This window comes from Marmota flaviventris, chromosome 9 (assembly GCF_047511675.1).
Source record: "Marmota flaviventris isolate mMarFla1 chromosome 9, mMarFla1.hap1, whole genome shotgun sequence".
In the NCBI taxonomy this organism is placed as follows: Eukaryota; Metazoa; Chordata; class Mammalia; order Rodentia; family Sciuridae; genus Marmota; species Marmota flaviventris.
In genome coordinates this window covers 114,666,482-114,684,144 of record NC_092506.1, presented here as the reverse complement: position 1 = coordinate 114,684,144, position 17,663 = coordinate 114,666,482, and the positions used below count along the sequence as shown (strand labels likewise).

General features: G+C 34.8%; 1 protein-coding gene across 8 annotated transcripts in view; it reads left to right on the top strand.

The window, feature by feature from the left end:
• Positions 1-17,663, top strand: part of Zbtb44 (zinc finger and BTB domain containing 44) — a 66,486-nt gene that overhangs the window by 34,553 nt on the left and 14,270 nt on the right. For 4 of the 8 annotated variants that reach the window (XM_027945499.2, XM_071616876.1, XM_071616873.1 and 1 more), the window contains exons 2-5: positions 5,175-5,213; positions 5,395-5,445; positions 7,222-7,294; positions 8,257-9,330. In XM_027945499.2, coding sequence (XP_027801300.1) covers positions 8,313-9,330 — 1,018 coding nt within the window. In that variant the 5' untranslated portion in view covers positions 5,175-5,213; positions 5,395-5,445; positions 7,222-7,294; positions 8,257-8,312. The remainder of the gene's footprint in view (positions 1-5,174; positions 5,214-5,394; positions 5,446-7,221; positions 7,295-8,256; positions 9,331-17,663) is intronic. The other 4 variants (XM_071616874.1, XM_027945496.2, XM_027945497.2 and 1 more) reach the window with 2 other exon arrangements.

Genomic DNA, 17,663 nt, shown 5'->3' with positions numbered 1-17,663 from the left:
AAAAGACTGGCTACTCTCCTCCAAAAATCAGAAACAAGATAAGAATGCCCAGTGCAGTCTCACCACTTCTATTTAACACTGCACTGGAAATTCTAGCCAGAGAGATTGGGCAAGATGAAGGAATAAAAGGCACTCAGATTGGGAAGGAATAAATAAAATTATTGGTAGATGACATGGTCTTATATATAGGAAATTCTAAGGAATCCATTAGAAACCTGTTAGAACTAATGAGTTCAGAAAGGTTGCAGGATACAAAATTAGTTGTCTTTTTTATACATTTGCAATGAGCCATCCAAAATGAAATCAGAAAACAATTTCATTCACAATCATATCAAAATAATAAAATACTTGGGGGCTGGGGTTGTGGCTCAGAGGTAGAGCACACACACACATAGCATGCGTGAGGCACTGGGTTCGATCCTCAGCACCACATAAAGTAAAATAAAGACACTGTGTCCACCTATAACTAAAAAAATAAATATTTGTTAAATTTGTTCCCAAGTATTTTTTAAAAAGTGTGAAACATTCTGAAAACTATAAAACATTGCCAAAAGACATTATAGACAATCTAAATAAATGAAAAAACACCCCTGTTTCTGAAATTCATGTGGAAGTGCAAGGGACTCAGACAATACAGTGATGAAAAAGAACAATTGTACATCCTGATTTTAAAACTTCACACAATAATAATGAAGGCATTGTGATACTGGCACAAAGTTAGACACATATAGGTCAGTGGAATAGACCTCAGAGTCCAGATATATAAACTCATTCATTTATGCTCAAATGATTTTCAACCAGAACGACAAGTTCTTTCAATCGAGAAAATATAGCCTGCTTCCGGCACAACTGGATACTTTATGTAAAAGATTGAGGTTGGACACTTAAAACCGTATACAAAAAATAACTCAAAATGGATTTAAGATCCAAATGTAAGAGCTAAAACCATAAAACTCCTTGGAGTTTTAAGTATAAATCCTCATGGCATTGTATTTGGCAGCGGGTTTATAGATATGACAACAAAAACATGAGCAGCAAAAGAAAAAGATACTGGACTTCAGAATTTAAAAAAAACTTGGGTTTGGCATGCACAGTGCCCTAGATTCAATCCTCAGCACCAAAAAATAAATAAAAATTTAAAATCTTGGGGGGAAAACTGGTAGACAACCCACAGAATGGGAGAAAATATTTGCAAACCATCTATCTGGTAAGAAAATTTATCCAGAATATATAAATAATTCTTACAACTCAGTAACAGAAAGACAATCCAATCAAATGAGCACAGCATCTCAATGAGCACATGGAACATTGCTCAACCCTATTATCAAGGAAATGCAAATCAAAAACAGAATGAGATACCACTTCCTATGCACCAGAATGGCTAATATGGGGGAAAAACACTCAGAAAAAAACATGAGTTGACAAGGATGTGGAGAAATGAGAACCTTTATACACTGTTGGTAGCAATACAAAGGTGTAGTATCTTTGGAAAACATTCTGGCAGTTACCAAACAAGCAGTAAATAACTGAACATTTCTGCTCCTACATGTATACCTAAGAAAAGTGAAAAAATACATTCACACCAAAAAGTGAATGATTGTTTATGGCAACATAATAACCAAAAGTTGGGACAACCTAGTGTCCATCAGCTATGTTATTCAGCCATAAAATAAAGAGAAGTACTGATACATAGTACTATGTTACGCTGAGTAAGTAAAGCAAACACAAAAAGTTTGCTTTTTATGTGATTCTGTTCTTAAATCTGTCTTGAATAGGGAAATTTGGGGGACACAGTAGGTAAGTAATTGCTTAGAGCTCATAAGAAGCTGGAGGGTAGGTTGAGAATGTGAGAGCTAAAGTATATAGGATTTCTTTTCGAGGCAATAAAATTGTTTTAAAAATGACTGCAGTAATAGTTGCACATATTTGTGTAAGAATCTTGGAATTTTAATAAAGTTATATATTGTCATGTTATTGTAACATTAAAAGTCAATTGTTGATATCAGATAGTTAAAAGCATTTTTAATTACCTCAAATTTTTGTACATTGATTTTTTTATATTTGTTTTTTGTAGTTGTAGTTAGACACAATAATTTTATTTTATTTATTTAATTTTATGTGGTGCTAAGGATTGAACCCAGGGCTTTGCACATGGGAGGCAGTGCTCTACCCCAACCCCTGTACATTGATTTTTTTCCAAAATAAAACATATTGTGGTTGGTTTTTAAAACTTTTTTTTTTTCTTTTTTGTACCAGGGGTCAGGGGTACTTAACAAGTGAGCCACATCCCTAGCACACCCCTTCTCTTTTTTTTTTTTTTTTTTAAAGACAGGGTCTCACTAAGTTGCTCAGAGCTTAACAAATTGCTGAGACTGGTTTTGAACTTGGGATCCTTCTTCCTCAGTCTCCCAAGCCACTGGGATTACAGACATGCACCATGGCACCCTGCTAAAATCTTTAAGTCTCTTCATCTGTAAATTTCTTTTTTTTTTTAATATTTATTTTTTAGTTGTAGTTGGACACAATACCTTTGTTTAATTTATTCATTTTTATGTGGTGCTGAGGATCGAACCCAGGGCCTTGCAAGCTCTAGATGAGTGCTTACTACTGAGCCACAACCCCAGCCCCTGTAAATTTCTTATTTTGGTTTTCTTTATATCTGTGTTTGTGTTCTCATTTCAGTTTATTAGTTGAAAAATTTGAGTCTTTTGTTTCATAAAGTTTCTCACAGTCTTGATTTTGCCGTTTCCATCCCAGTGTGTCACTCAACATGTTCCTGTTGAATTGGCAGTAGAGGACTGGATTGGATTTTGCCCATTCTTTTTTTTTTTTTTTTTATCATTCATAATTGTTTTTTGCAAAGATACAAATCACTGATGAGCAATGACTCAATGTCTCATATGAGAGGGAAGAGTTCAGAAAATGGTGTTCTTCTAATATTTTTTCCTTATTAACCAAAGCATTTTTTGTAATGAGAAGCCTCTTTTATATTCTGTTTGCTCAAAAATACCATTTGTATTGGAAAGACAGGATAAATGCTTTTTTCTATCCTCCCTTTTAAAATCAATTTTCAAAATAACTCTTTGGTTTAATGGCATCTTGTAAAGGAGATAAATTAACTTTGTTTTTTGTGTCATATGCTTATGAGTTTAAACATAGTTTATTGTCCCATTTGTTGACAATGTGATCCTCCTCCAGTTAACTTATAGCAGCATTATTTATAATAACTAGAACTTGGGAACAACCCCATTGTCCATCAGCTGACCAATAGATAATCAAAGTTTGACATATCCATTTATTGTAATACTGTATTATTCAGCCATAAAATAAAATGAAGCACCTTGTAAACTTTAGTAGCTTCCTTGCTATCTGGTTAGATGTTCCAGGTGAACGTTTATGGTCCCAAATGTAGAATAGCTATTTCTCTAAGGATCCCTGATTCCTTTTAATGGGAAATAGAATTCAGAAGCCAGTCTCATGCTAAGGATATTCATTCTTGTAGATTTACTGCTATCAATTCGTACTGATACTTTCAATTGACATTCAAAACTATAAATTCAATTTGCCATTTTTTCCTTCAACTTTTAACCATTGATAATGAATAAATACAAGTATTTATGTATAGCAAAACCAGTTAAAATTTTCATGACTCATATTTATTCATTCACATAGTTCACTGCTGTGTAGGTGTGTGATGTGAAACACTGGACAGGGTCAAAAAATAAATTAAGACACCCTAAAATATTTTCACTGAATCCTTTTGCTCCATCTGCTCCAGACTTTTCTCAGCTTACCATTCTATCCCTTTCCCTCATACATTCTTTACATGTCTTCAGCTCTAACGATTGAACAGAATGAAATTAATCAGTGACTCATATAAAAATCCAGTATTTAGGTCCTGCTCTAACTTTTTCCCTAAACCAGAATGGACAGCTTCATATATATAAATTTACACATGGATTTTCCTCAGAAGTATTTCAGACTCATTATGTCCAAAACCAAAATATTCTGTTCCTCCATCCTTAACCCCTTGCAAAAATCATCTCTTCCTCTTTTTTTCCATATGATGTTTAATAAAAACACCAAAATCAGAAACCTAGAGTCAGATTCTTCTCTCCTGGTTACTCTGCAACCCCAACCTTAATACAAAATCATGCTCGGGTGATTTTCCTTCAAATGTTTCTCACAGTTATGGGAAAATATTTCTAAGCTGTGTTTTCTCTGTCTTTTCTATGATCAGTTTAATTTGGTTTTAGTTTGTGTACTTGTACTATTACAATTACAATTCTTAAATCTACCCTCTTTATTGCCATCAGGATAATCTATTTAAAATGCATAACTACACTACTGTGGCTGCCCATGCTTATCATACAAGATCCTAGGTCTTTAACATAGTGAAACACTTATGGAAGTGACCTTGAACAAAGTAATGTTCTAAGCCTCAAGTTTCCTCATCTATAAAAGTCATGTCATTATCATCTAACTTCATGTGAGATAGCATATCTTAACAACCAGTACAGATAACTTCATATGTAAATTTCCAAAACCTATTTTATCTCTCTCCTTAACCTTCTTTTGTGTTCTTTCTTTAATCAGAATATAGGGTGCAAATGAAGTGATCTCTGTTCTGTTTTAACATAAGTGAAACTTCTTAGTATCTTAAAAGTTAGCATCCCAGTTTTGAAGTGTAACTGAATATTTAAACAGGAAAATTCTTATCATTAATATCAGCTTTTCCCATCCTCTCAAATTATTTTCAGTGTTAACTGTCTTTCGTTGCATTCTCTTTAGCCATCATCTTATGTACTCACCTCACTTTATATGCTGAGGTACTCCAATTTAATCTCAAATCTTCTGATCATTTTTATTACCTAATTTTTATGAAAAATATACATATTCAAAATATGCCCCATCATATAAGAAATAGAATAGGGCTGGGGATGTGGCTCAAGCGGTAGCGTGCTTGCTTGGCACGCGTGCGGCCCGGGTTAGATCCTCAGCACCACATACAAACAAAGATGTTGTGTCCGCCAAAAACTAAAAAAAATAAATAAATATTTAAAAAATTCTCTCTCTCTCTCTCAAAAAAATTATATATAAAAAAGAAATAGAATAGGCATCTGAAATTTGAACTCTGTTTAATTTTGTTTTGTTGTTTTGTTTTGTTTTTGCAGTACTGGGGATGAATCCAGAATTTTGAGCCAGCTATGCAAGTAGTGTACCACTGAGCTATATGCCCAGCCTCTACATTTAATTTTTATTCATGCTTTTTCTATTATAAATAAACAGCCAATATTTATTGAATGCTTACTTTATGCCAGGAATTATGCTACTTTAACCCTTTTGATTATTTTGGAAGTATAATTTTCATGATTTCTATTTTTCGGATGACAGAACTGAAGCATTAGAGACAAAATAACTTCACTAAGATTTAATGCCTGACTGGTAAGTGGAGAAATTAAAATTCAAAACCTAAGATTTGACTAACTTAAAATCACTGTTTTATCAACGAAGCTATATGCTTTCCTTTGCAAAAACTTTACCCAGCTTTGAGATAAAATTAATTTTTCCACCTTAAAGTTTATGTCCTCTAGCAACTACTGCTTTCATAAACATGTATATATAGTATTCCATCAGTTATTTAAAATAAAAGGGTAGGAAGGAAAATATTTCTGAATTACTGAATAGTTCACATTGCAAACTGTTAATACAGACACATTTTTATTACTTGTGAAAGCTACTTAAATTGTTTATCAGTAATTAATAGTTTGTTCAAGAAGTTTAAATATGTTCCATATTAAATATGTAACTACATACATACATATTCATCTACACATATGGAATGGAGAGAAATCAGATGTTTTCTTAAACAGAATTATCTAATTCATAGAAGTTTCAGGTATACTTCCTGGCATTTGAATTTTCCATGTTAGGTATGATTCTTTTCAAATACTCTTAATTTCATCTCTTTCCAAGCCTTTGCCTCAGTGTACATCCAAAATGTATTTGTGAATTTTTTATTACATAGTACATCAGAGTTTCTATAGACACATATTACAAAATGCATGTAATAAATATATAACTTAGAAAGCATTTCCCAGTGTATTATTCGTCTTCTCATCCCATAACTCCAACTGAATTAGACTTTGTACCACATTTAGACAAGACAGACTTAGCAGAGGTACTCAACCCATTTTCATTTTTGTCTTCTGGCCATTTAAATTCATTTTGTAGTGTTCTCTTTCCAACTCCCTGGAGAACGAGTCTTAGTAACTTTTCTAGTCACTTTCAGGAAATAAAAACAATCTTTTCAAGAACTAATAAACTGAATTCAAAGTTAAAAATCAACTGTCCTTTCTTACCTCAGGCTTACTGTAGGCCTGCAGTGGAAATGTAGGGTTTGATTTGTTTCCTGTTTCTGTGTTCTCACACTGAGCCCTCTTACACTCCTCTACATTTGCTGACTATGGTTTTGGCCCTTCCTGGATTAGGATAGGCTGAGGAAGAAGAAAAGGTCTGTGATGGTAGTAGCAGCAGCAATAACAGTTACTGATATTTTTGTAGCATTGATTATGTTAGTTACTGTTCAAAACACTAAATATGTATTAGGTCATTGATCCTCAGAAGTGTGGCCTGTGTTCTATTTTGCCTGTTTTACTGCTTAAGTAATTAGGTACAGCGAATTTAGTGACTTACTTAATAAGTTCACACAGCTGAACCAACTGTGACAGTTGTCACAAATGACAACCCAGCATTGTGTACACTAAATTCTGTGCACTAGATTCTGTGCACTTAAGACACTCCACTATATGGCTTTATATACTATGAAAAAATAGTAAGCAAACTTCATAGTCCTGACCATGTTTAAGTCAGACTCATGCCAAAGAATCTTTTAAAGTGTGATACAATTTCCATTCACTTGAGACAAAGGACAGACATGCCAGGAGAGTAGCAGGGAGTTTGTAATTCATGACACACCGATTACTCTCAGCAAAATTCCTCTTCTGATCTTCAACTTTTAGATCACAGAAGATGAAAGAAGCACCATCTTAGAAAAGTTTTCCACCTCTTTGCATATGTGCCCTCACACCTTACTTAAATGTGGTACATTTTGGGGGCCTCCAACCAAACCAAGATTGAAGTGGTTTCATTTTAATACCCCACTGTACATTTTCCAAATATGCTGTTTAATTTCTTGACTTTATACCTTTATTCATGCAGATGGTCCCTGGATTATGACTGTCACTTGTTCTGAAGGCATGTTTCCTCCCTCAACCACATGATCCCAATCAAAGTAAGCAATCTTGATGGCACAGCTTTAAAAGCAGAAGCCAGTTTCCTAGGATATAGCAAATGAATGAAACACTTTCTATATAGCCTTCCCATTTTTTACCTCTTCATCTTGTTTCTATGAGAGGAAATAGCAAATATATTAAATGATGGTCTGTTTAGACCTGTCTTAGCTGCATAATGTCTCATTGTGACAACATGTAAAACAGTTTTATTATTGTTTTTATTTTAACAACCTTAATTGGCTTATTTTCCATTCTTGAATCAGGCAACCCTTCAATCCATAAAATAGAGATAAGTGTTCCTGGAGCAGGTTTATGTTTGAACTATTTTCAAAATTATGGTCCAAGATGATTATTACAATGGCCTTCTCTATCAATCAAAAGGATTTATGCCTTTTATCCTTTTTATCATATCAAACAGGGAACAATCCCAAATTGATCATTTTGGCTTCTTGTTATTATCTTGAAATCTTTTTTTAATCTTTTCCCCCCTTTATTTTCCTTTCTTCCTCCTTTTCCCCTATATATTTATCTAAGTAGAATATTCAAAGAAATGATTATGTAGGATGGATTATTTAATGTTTGAACTGGCATTACCTACTGCATGTTTACGTTTAGAAACAGGGATGATACTATACCCATTGACAGAGATCTCTTGATGTTCAATAACTTATCAAATGTGAAATATTTAGAATAGTGTCTGGCATAAAAGCCAGGCACTGTTCTAAATATCAATATTTACAAATATCATTTAAAACTCTGGAGCTTATTTAAACAGTATTTGAAATGCTTCCCTGATTGAAGAGTTTGGAGAACACATTTTAATACATTGTGTACCTTAAGTTTCTCTCTCACTAGCATCTTTTTGTCTTTTACTTGGCACAGTGGCCACCTGAAAATGGTATAAATTGCCTATTTTAGCTACTAAACCATCATTTAATATTTTATTTTATGTATTTTTTAGGACATTTGTGATTCATTTGCATCCTTGAAGAGCATCTGTAGAAGAGGAAGGAAAAGATGGGTGTGAAAACATTTACTCATAGCTCCTCTTCCCACAGCCAGGAAATGCTTGGAAAACTAAACATGCTGCGAAATGATGGACATTTTTGTGATATCACTATTCGTGTCCAGGACAAAATCTTCCGGGCACATAAGGTGGTACTAGCAGCTTGCAGTGATTTCTTTCGCACCAAACTTGTAGGCCAAGCAGAGGATGAGAACAAGAATGTGTTGGATCTGCATCATGTTACAGTGACTGGCTTTATACCCCTTTTAGAATATGCTTACACAGCTACTCTTTCAATTAACACAGAAAATATTATTGATGTTCTAGCTGCAGCGAGCTATATGCAAATGTTTAGTGTTGCTAGCACCTGCTCAGAGTTCATGAAATCAAGTATTTTATGGAATACACCCAATAGCCAGCCAGAAAAGGGTCTAGATGCTGGACAAGAAAGTAATTCTACCTGCAATTTTACTACTCGAGATGGAAGCATTTCCCCAGTGTCTTCAGAATGCAGTGTGGTGGAAAGAACCATTCCTGTCTGCCGAGAGTCCCGGAGAAAACGCAAAAGTTACATTGTTATGTCTCCTGAGAGTCCTGTAAAGTGTAGCACACAAACAAGTTCACCCCAAGTATTAAACTCTTCAGCTTCCTACACAGAAAATAGAAATCAACCAGTTGACTCTTCATTAGCTTTTCCCTGGACTTTTCCTTTTGGAATTGATCGAAGGATTCAACCTGAAAAGGCTAAGCAAGCAGAAAATACCCGGACTTTAGAGTTACCTGGCCCATCTGAGGCAGGTAGAAGAATGGCTGACTATGTGACTTGTGAGAGCACAAAAACTACCCTTCCTCTGGGTACCGAAGAAGATGTCCGGGTCAAAGTAGAAAGGTTAAGTGATGAGGAGGTCCATGAAGAAGTGTCTCAGCCTGTCAGTGCATCTCAGAGTTCACTGAGTGATCAGCAAACAGTGCCAGGAAGTGAACAAGTCCAAGAGGACCTTCTGATTAGTCCACAGTCTTCCTCTATAGGTATAATACCTTCTATGTTTTTCATAATGCTATAGTCAATTAAACATTTTTAAGTTCTTAGTAGATTAAAAATTTTGTGTTCAGTCCTACATGAAATATAAAGAAGAGTAAAACATAACTGGATTTTTAAAGATGTTATTAGCACTACAGTTTCCTTTTTACAAGTTACACATCAGGGAAGGGGGGAAAAAATGTTGACAGTACATGATGGCACAAAGCCAGAGATACAAATTGTGAATTACTTTCAGTGTAAAAGAAAACAGCTTTTAAAAATCCAGTTAGTGTTTTATTCTTTATTAAAATATTTATTGAGAACTTATATGATAAACATTGATGATGCATGAAGACATAGTTCATGCCACAAAGGAATTAATAGTCTAATTGATGAAGCAGTTATATAAATAATTGATTACAATGAACTGTTAAACCTAGAAACTAAAGGTATGAGCATGTATGGTTGCAACAAGGGAAAGAACAAGTTAACATATATTTAAGCTGGGTCTTAAACAAGTAGGAGTTGGAGCAGGCTAAGGAATGACACTTCAATGAAGATGCATAAAAGCACAAAACCTGTAGGAAAGTATAGAGGCATGGAAGAACATAGCATATTTGGTAAGCAGTGAATTCAGTGCAGAGTGATATGAATAAAGTATGGATACCTGAAAGTATGGGGAACAAATGGGAAACCAGACACAAAGGAGCAGGTTGTGAAGAGCCTTAGCCTTGGATACTTGTTTCAATTAGGATTGCTTTCTACTCCAATACAACAGAATGCCTCTGCAGTTGCTTTAACAACCAGGATTTTTTTTTTTTTTAAATCATATAACATGTTCACAAATGGTAAGTCCAAGACTAGTATGATGGACCTAAGCCCCTTGTGTATTTATAATCTAGTATCATTAGTTATCAGTTTCATCTATATGTTTGCTGTTTTTGATTATAAGATGCTCACTTCATCTTTATCTTTGCATTCTAAAATGGGGCAGTGTTTTTATCAGGAAAGCACAAATATTCCCAGAAATCCCTTAAAAACTAATACCACAAACTAGTATGTAACTTGGTTGTAGAGCCCTTGCCTAAGGTACACAAGGCCCTGGGTTTAATTCTCAGCATTGAAGGAAAAAAAGCCAGAACACACAATCTAATGCCATTCTGTGTCGTGATCTTTCCTAGTTGCAAAAGAACCTGGGAAAATAATGATTATTGGTTGTGTATATAATTGTCCGGAACAAAATCAGAGCAGAATGGATATTGTAAGCCAAGTAAGCTTGGATTTTATCCTTGTAGTAGTAGGTAGTATACCTTAAATAGAAAATAAAACACATATACACATATTTTAGGAAAATTAGTATTGTCATATAGGAGTTTGACTATGTGGAGAGAGGCTCAAAAACCAGTTGGTGTGATGAAGAGTAAAACCCTAAAGAAAATGGATATTACTAGACTTTGTAAAGGAAAAAATCTATGCTACTTGGTAATATTGAATAGATACACTGAAGGAATGGAAAAGAGTCAAAGTACTTGGGACAAAATAGTAATAACATTTTTTTAATAGTCATTGATTCTAAGTCACAATTTTTTTATAACTTACTATGAATCCATATATGTGTTACAGTTGATCATCTTTCACAGTTCCTTTTTCCTTTCTTAGTGGTACAAATAATAATGGTAATTATATAGTTATAGCATCTATTAAATGCAATAAATACAATATGAAAATCAATGGAAGTAGGACCTAGTTTTAAGAGTAATCAGCAAGGTTAGTTCTATGTAAATTGTACTTGGATTATGACTAAGCAATATCATGCCAAAAGCAGTTGAAATGGCAGGATTGGTAATATTACATATTTGGGACTTTTCTCTTTTAAAATTTAGCAGTGGCAAATTCAGTCTCAGTAGGAAAATATGTAAGAGCCAAGACCAAAGGACTGATCCTTGAGAAATATCTATATCCAGGTTTCAAACAAGAGGGATTTAAAAAGTCAAGTGAATAATAAAGATGGTCTTTCCAAAATATGGAAGAACCAGAAAGATCATATTAACTTTGTTAATTTCTTATGTTTTTATCCATTAAATGAGTTTCTTAGGGCTACTACAACAAAGTACCACAAACTGGATGGTTAAACAATAGAAATGCATTTTCTTACAGTTGAGGCCAAAAGTCTAATGGTTTATAGGGGAGAGAATCCTTCCTGCCTCCTCTGGCTCTGGTAGTTGCCAACATTTCTTATATTATAGCTACATGACTACAATTTCTACCTCCAGTGTGTCTGTGCCTCTACCTTTGTCTCTAAATCTCTCTCCTTTTAAAAGACATCAGTCACTGGATATAGGGCCCACCCTAATCATATATGAGCTCATCTTAACTTGATTACATCTGCAGAGACACCCATTTACAAATAAGATTTCCTTCATAGGTAAGAGGGGATTAGACCTCAGTGTATCTTTTGTGGGGGCAGTTTCACCCACAATACTTAAAGTTTATATTCCTGATTTGGGACAAGATACTTTTGAAGAATTTTAGTGAACACACATCCAATAAAATATTTAATGGCAGGAGATCATTGCTTGTTAATATGACCAAGTTTTTGCTTAATTACCATAGTCTCTAATCTTGAAAACATGTTTGTACCTTCTGAATTATGAACTGCTTAATGAATAATTACTATTTTAGTCATTAATCTGAGGATTTAGGAACCAAAATATTAATCTAACTTAAATGTCATGCTAATAAATGAAGTAGTCATGTTTACCACTCTCATGTATATCTAATACGTTCATATTTTGCCTGTATGATTATATATGGAAGTTATGGACATTACTAGTAGAGTAAAACTTGGAGTTACATAAGTAGAATTATTATAATTGTGAATCCTATTATAATTGGAACATAGTAATAATTGCTCTGAAAATAATGTAATCAAATCATCTAAATGGGTTTTTTCCTACCCATAGAAGTGTACTAATGACTCTCAGCAAACCTATCTTAACTGCAAATTTATGCAAAACAAAGCCACACAGGAAAAAAAGTAAATTCCTGGGGTATTGTGGGCAGTCAACAAATTTGGGAGGAAGAAAAGGGAGATGTGCATAGTACTTTATTTTCTATATTTCATAAGAATAGTTGTATAAGTAATTTATTTACTAATTCATTTTAAAAAGATATTCAGGAAATGGCTTGCCATTTTGATGTTTAATATGTTCATCCTGAAATTATAAAATAATAATAATTTGATTACCTATGTAAATAATCCAAGTCGAATTTTACCTGTTAAGTTTTCCCTTTTTTCCAGTAGCCCACATTGTAAAATCTAACACCTTCAACTTAGGGCAAATAGAAGCAATAAATACAGCAAATTTAAAGGGGAAAAAAGGATGTGAGTAGTAAGTGTAGGTGGGGTCTTGTTACTCAGAAAGATAATTTTTATACAGTTTAAGAAAAAAAAATGTAAGTGAAAGGGCTTCATTTTATGAATGACTTAATGATTTATTTTGAACTATAATTCTAGATAGTCTGCACTTTACTGTGTTAACAAAGGAATTTTATATCTAAAAATCTCTGCCAGCCAGCCACATTGGCATATGCCTATAATCCTAGTGACTCAGGAGGCTAAGGCAGGAGGATTACAAGTTCCAAGTTAGCCTCAGGAGTTTAATAAGACCCTCAGCAACTTAGTGTGAACCTGTCACAAAGTAAAAATAAAAAAGACTAGAAATGTAGCTCAGTGGTAGAAGGATTTCATTCCCCAGTACCTAAATAAATAAATGTCTCTGCCATTAACAATAAAGTGGTTGGGACTGGGGGAATATCTCAGTGATAGTGCACTTGTCTAGGATGCACAAGGCCCTGGATTCAGTCCATGGTTCTATAAAAATTAAAATTAAATGATTGTGTTAGGGTGGTCAGTTAACGTATTAAAAAATAATTTGAATTTTCTTTTTTTATATATTTTTTCACTTGTAGGTGGACACAGTATCTTCATTTTATTTATTTATTTGTTTACATGGTGCTGAGAATCGAACCCAGTGCCTCTCACATTTGAGGCAAGTGCTCAACCACTGAGCTACAACCCCAGCCCTGACTTTTCTTAATAGCAATAAATGATAAATTTGTTGAGGTGGGAAGCTAGAATAATGGTAGAATTTCAGCATATGCTATATGGAAAAGCAATATAATATTATGATTAAAAGTTACCAGTTTTTCCCACTTAATAGATAATGTGACTCTGAGCAAGTCACTTACTTAACACCACCAGTTTCCCTAGCCATAAAGTAAAGATAGTGATATAATCACTCCTCCTACTTATGGTTTCACTTTCCACATTTTTAGTTACCTTCCGTCAAATATAGTACAGAAATATTAAGTGGAAAATTCCAGAAATAAATAATTCCTAAGTTTTAAATTTTATACCCTTCTGAATAGTGTGAGGAAATATTGTACCATCCTTCTCCATCCAGTCTGGATGTGAGTCATCTCATTGTCCAGTGTGTATAGGCTGTGTAAGTTAGCCCTTTTAGTCAACTTAGTCACCATTTTGGTTATTAGAACATTATCGCAGTACTTATGTTTAAGTAACCCTTTTTGAGAGAGAACAAGAGACCACATTTACAACTTTTATTATCACATATTGTTAGAATTGTTCTATTTTATTGCCAATCTCTTACTGTGACTGGTTAAAATTCACCATAGATGTGTATAGGAAAAACAGTACATATATAGGTTTCAGTACTATTCATGGTTTCACGCAGTTCCTTGGAAGGAATGAATGTATCCTTACCTGATAAGGGGAACTACTGTACCTATTTATCATGTCAGTGCCCTCCAGCCAATAACCACCAGGAATGCACCTACAATTGAACAAGTTGCAGTGGTAGTTTTAACATCTGAAAATCTTTCATCGATAACCCAGGAACATAGAATAAGTTAGTGTTCAGACAAATATAACCAGGTATCTACATAAGTACATCCTGATGGTGGGAGTGTTTAGATAAGTATCTGTTACAACACGAGTGAGCCAGTTTTATGTTCCCTAAGATGGATGGATACCTTGAGTAGAGTTAGTTCTCACAGAGAAAATTGAAGTGTGTCTGAGGAGAACTGTTTCTGGATAGCCCCGTTAGTGTCCCTTGGATAATGTGTGCTGACGGGACTATAATGACTTCAGCAGAAGCATTTTGATGATGTGAGATCAAGGTCCAATTTTTATAGGACTGAGGGTTAGGATAATGATATGAAGGAAACTTAAATACCAGAGGGACCTATAAAAGGAAATCTCCTTCTGAGATGTTTAAGGAAGAGCTATTAAATTTTTGTCAGCCAGGTCAGATGAGGGATAATAGAGCCAATGATCTGTTAAAATTCAGAGCAGTAATTGTGATGGGGGGTAGAGGTGGGGACAACAGTCTTGTTTTTCCTTGGTCACAGAAGGAGATCTTAAGCTGGGCACGGTGGTGGCACATGCCTGTAATCCCAGAGGCTCAGGACGCTGAGGCAGGAAAATCACAGTTCAAAGCCAGCCTCAGCAGGTAGTGAGGCCCTAAGCAATTTAGCAAGATCCTGTCTCGAAAATGAAAAATAAAAAGGGCTAAGGATGTGACTCAGTGGTTAAAGCAATCCTGGGTTTGATCCTGGGTACCAAAAAAACAAAAAAGGAGATCTTAGAAAAAAATGATAGGATAGCCGGGGCCCAGTGGCACACACCTATAATCCCAGCAGCTCAGGAGGCTGAGGCAGGAGGTTTATTAGTTCAAAGCCAGCCTCAGCAACGAAGGCACTAAGAAAAGAATGACACCCAGTCTCTAAATAAAATACAAAATAGGGCTCAGGGTGTGGCTCAGAGGTCAAGTACCCCTGAGTTCAATTCCCGGTACCAAAAAAAAAAAAAAAGATGGTTCTGAAAGCTTATATTAAACTGTAATAGGCAGGTCTAGTAGTAAAATAAAGGATCAGAAATACTGAAAAATCAGCAAATAAATTAATCTAGTTTCATTGTCTTGGGTGGAAGCCATCCTTTTTTTAAGATAGTTTCTTCTGGTGAATCCGTCAAAATACAAACTTACGTCTTCCAGTGGAATGGATAATAGAGGAGTAAGGAAGATCTGATGAATGGCTTTTAGGTTGGGAAATAAGAAACCAGTAACCAACATCTTGAAGTTCCATGGCTGAGTCAATTGTTAACAACTTGGTCAGTTCCTTGCCTTGTCATGACAAGGACAAAATTTTTCCTGTCTTTTCCAGAAAATCAGAATTAACAGGAAGATCATATATTAGAAATGTCCCTGATACTTCCTCTTAAAAATTACCACTCTAATGTTTGAATACTATTAATGCATCTCTAACAAATAATCTTGTTCTTAATCAAAAGCTCCCCCAAAGTGGCCCCTTATGATTTCAAATTATCTTTGGTGAAATTGCATCAGTTGAGAGATAAATGTACAAGTTATTGTTACATGAGAAAAAAACATGAAGGGAACAGATATTTGGCCTGGGAAAATGTAGTTTTGGATTGAGATGACCCATAAAAGCTACAACAATTAATTCATAAGAATAATTCTGTGTAACTTTTTCTTTCCAGAGCTTGACTCTTTGTTTCAGAGTTGTCATGGACCAGGAGCCAGACCAAAAACCTCCTGATTCTGGGCATGTGACACTATTAGTTAAGCATTTGTTAGGAATACAAAGATAAAAATGAAGAATTTCTTATAAGGTTTTTAATATCTTTGTTGAAGTATAACTAACATGCCATAACATTTTACCTGTTTAAAGTGCACAATGGTGTTGCATATGTTCAGAGAATTGTGTAGCCATCCCACAGTATAAGTTTATAATATTTTGATTACCCTAAAAGGAAACCTTGTACCCATTAAGAATGCCTTCTTATTCCCTCACAGCCCCACTCTCTCATCACTAGGTAGCCATTAATATATTGTAAATAGATTTATCTATTCAAGATACTTTATGTAAATGCGATCATGCAGTAGGTAGTCTTTTCTGACTGGCTTCTGTCCTTACCATGTTTTTTTCAGTCCATCCATGTAGTACTGTAGTACTTTTTAAAATTTGGAAATGGTTTTGATAGTCACAGATCTAATTCAGCCTGCAGGGCTGGTTCTAATCAAGCCCATGTTCATGCTCTCCATTATAGTTTATTCCTCAGCAGATACAGCATAGGAACACTTAACACCAAGGAACAACAAATCTGATTGAATAACCAAAATAATCCCAAAGACCTTATTTCTAGGAGAACCAAATAAATTCAACAGTAAAGGACTTCGTTGAAATATTTAGCTGAGTTCAGCTTGAATTTATCCTCTAGCCAAGGGCAGGTTGCACTTCAAAAGGTATTTCAGATCTATATTCTGTTATCAATAGTCCTAGTGCAAGGCAGTAGGAATTTAAGCAGAATCTTGATGAGACTTCCATTTCTGTTAGTGCCCTATAGCCAATAGTCACTTATAATTGAGCAAGTTGAGTTTATTGTCATTTGCAAGGGAGATCGCACACTATGGGATTTTTAGGGCTTCTTAGTGAGAGGGTATTAGAAAAGATGTAGCAGAGGATTTGAGCTTGTGTTAGATGATTTTAGGAGGGATTTCAGGAAGTCAGGTTTTCTTAGTACTTATTATATCAGAAAGTAGGGATTATTCTATGAGCAAGGTCTTAATAAATATTACCTAGAAATGCAGACTAAAGTGCAACAACATTCAATAGTGACTAAGCTGGTAAGTAGGGGATGTTGGTATTTTTGTTATTGCATGGTGATTTTGGTTTTGCCTATGTTTGAACAGTAATGTTGGGGGTTTGGGGGTTCTTGCTTAATAAGGCTCACAGAGTAACCTAGTCTGATATTGGTGTTCCATGAGACTGTTTATGTCCAACAGGAGAACAACATCGCCTAGTTTTGAGTGCCAGGCCAACTCCTGAGCGAGTGAATGGCCAGGTCCTGAATGTGAGAAGCTACTTTCTCTTTTTCAAGTATCAAGTAGGATATTATTGAAAACATGTAGAACAGTGCCTAGCACATAGTTAGTGCTCAGTAGGAGATAACCAATATAATTATTTCTCATTACCAGAGGGTTTAAACATCTTGAGTACCTACCTAAACAGTGGTAGCAGCAGTGTGTGTTTGATACAACAGAAATTGTCATATCAAGTTGATTGTCATTATAAATCACCTTTACTGTTTCACAAGGTGAAAGGGTCCGTTCAGAATTCTTAGCCTTCTCACTGTCCCTGAAGAAAGGAAACTTTTTCTTTTTGTAGTGCTGTGTATTCAATCCAGGGCCCTCATGCATTGTAGGCAAGCATTTTACCACTGAGCTATATCACGTCC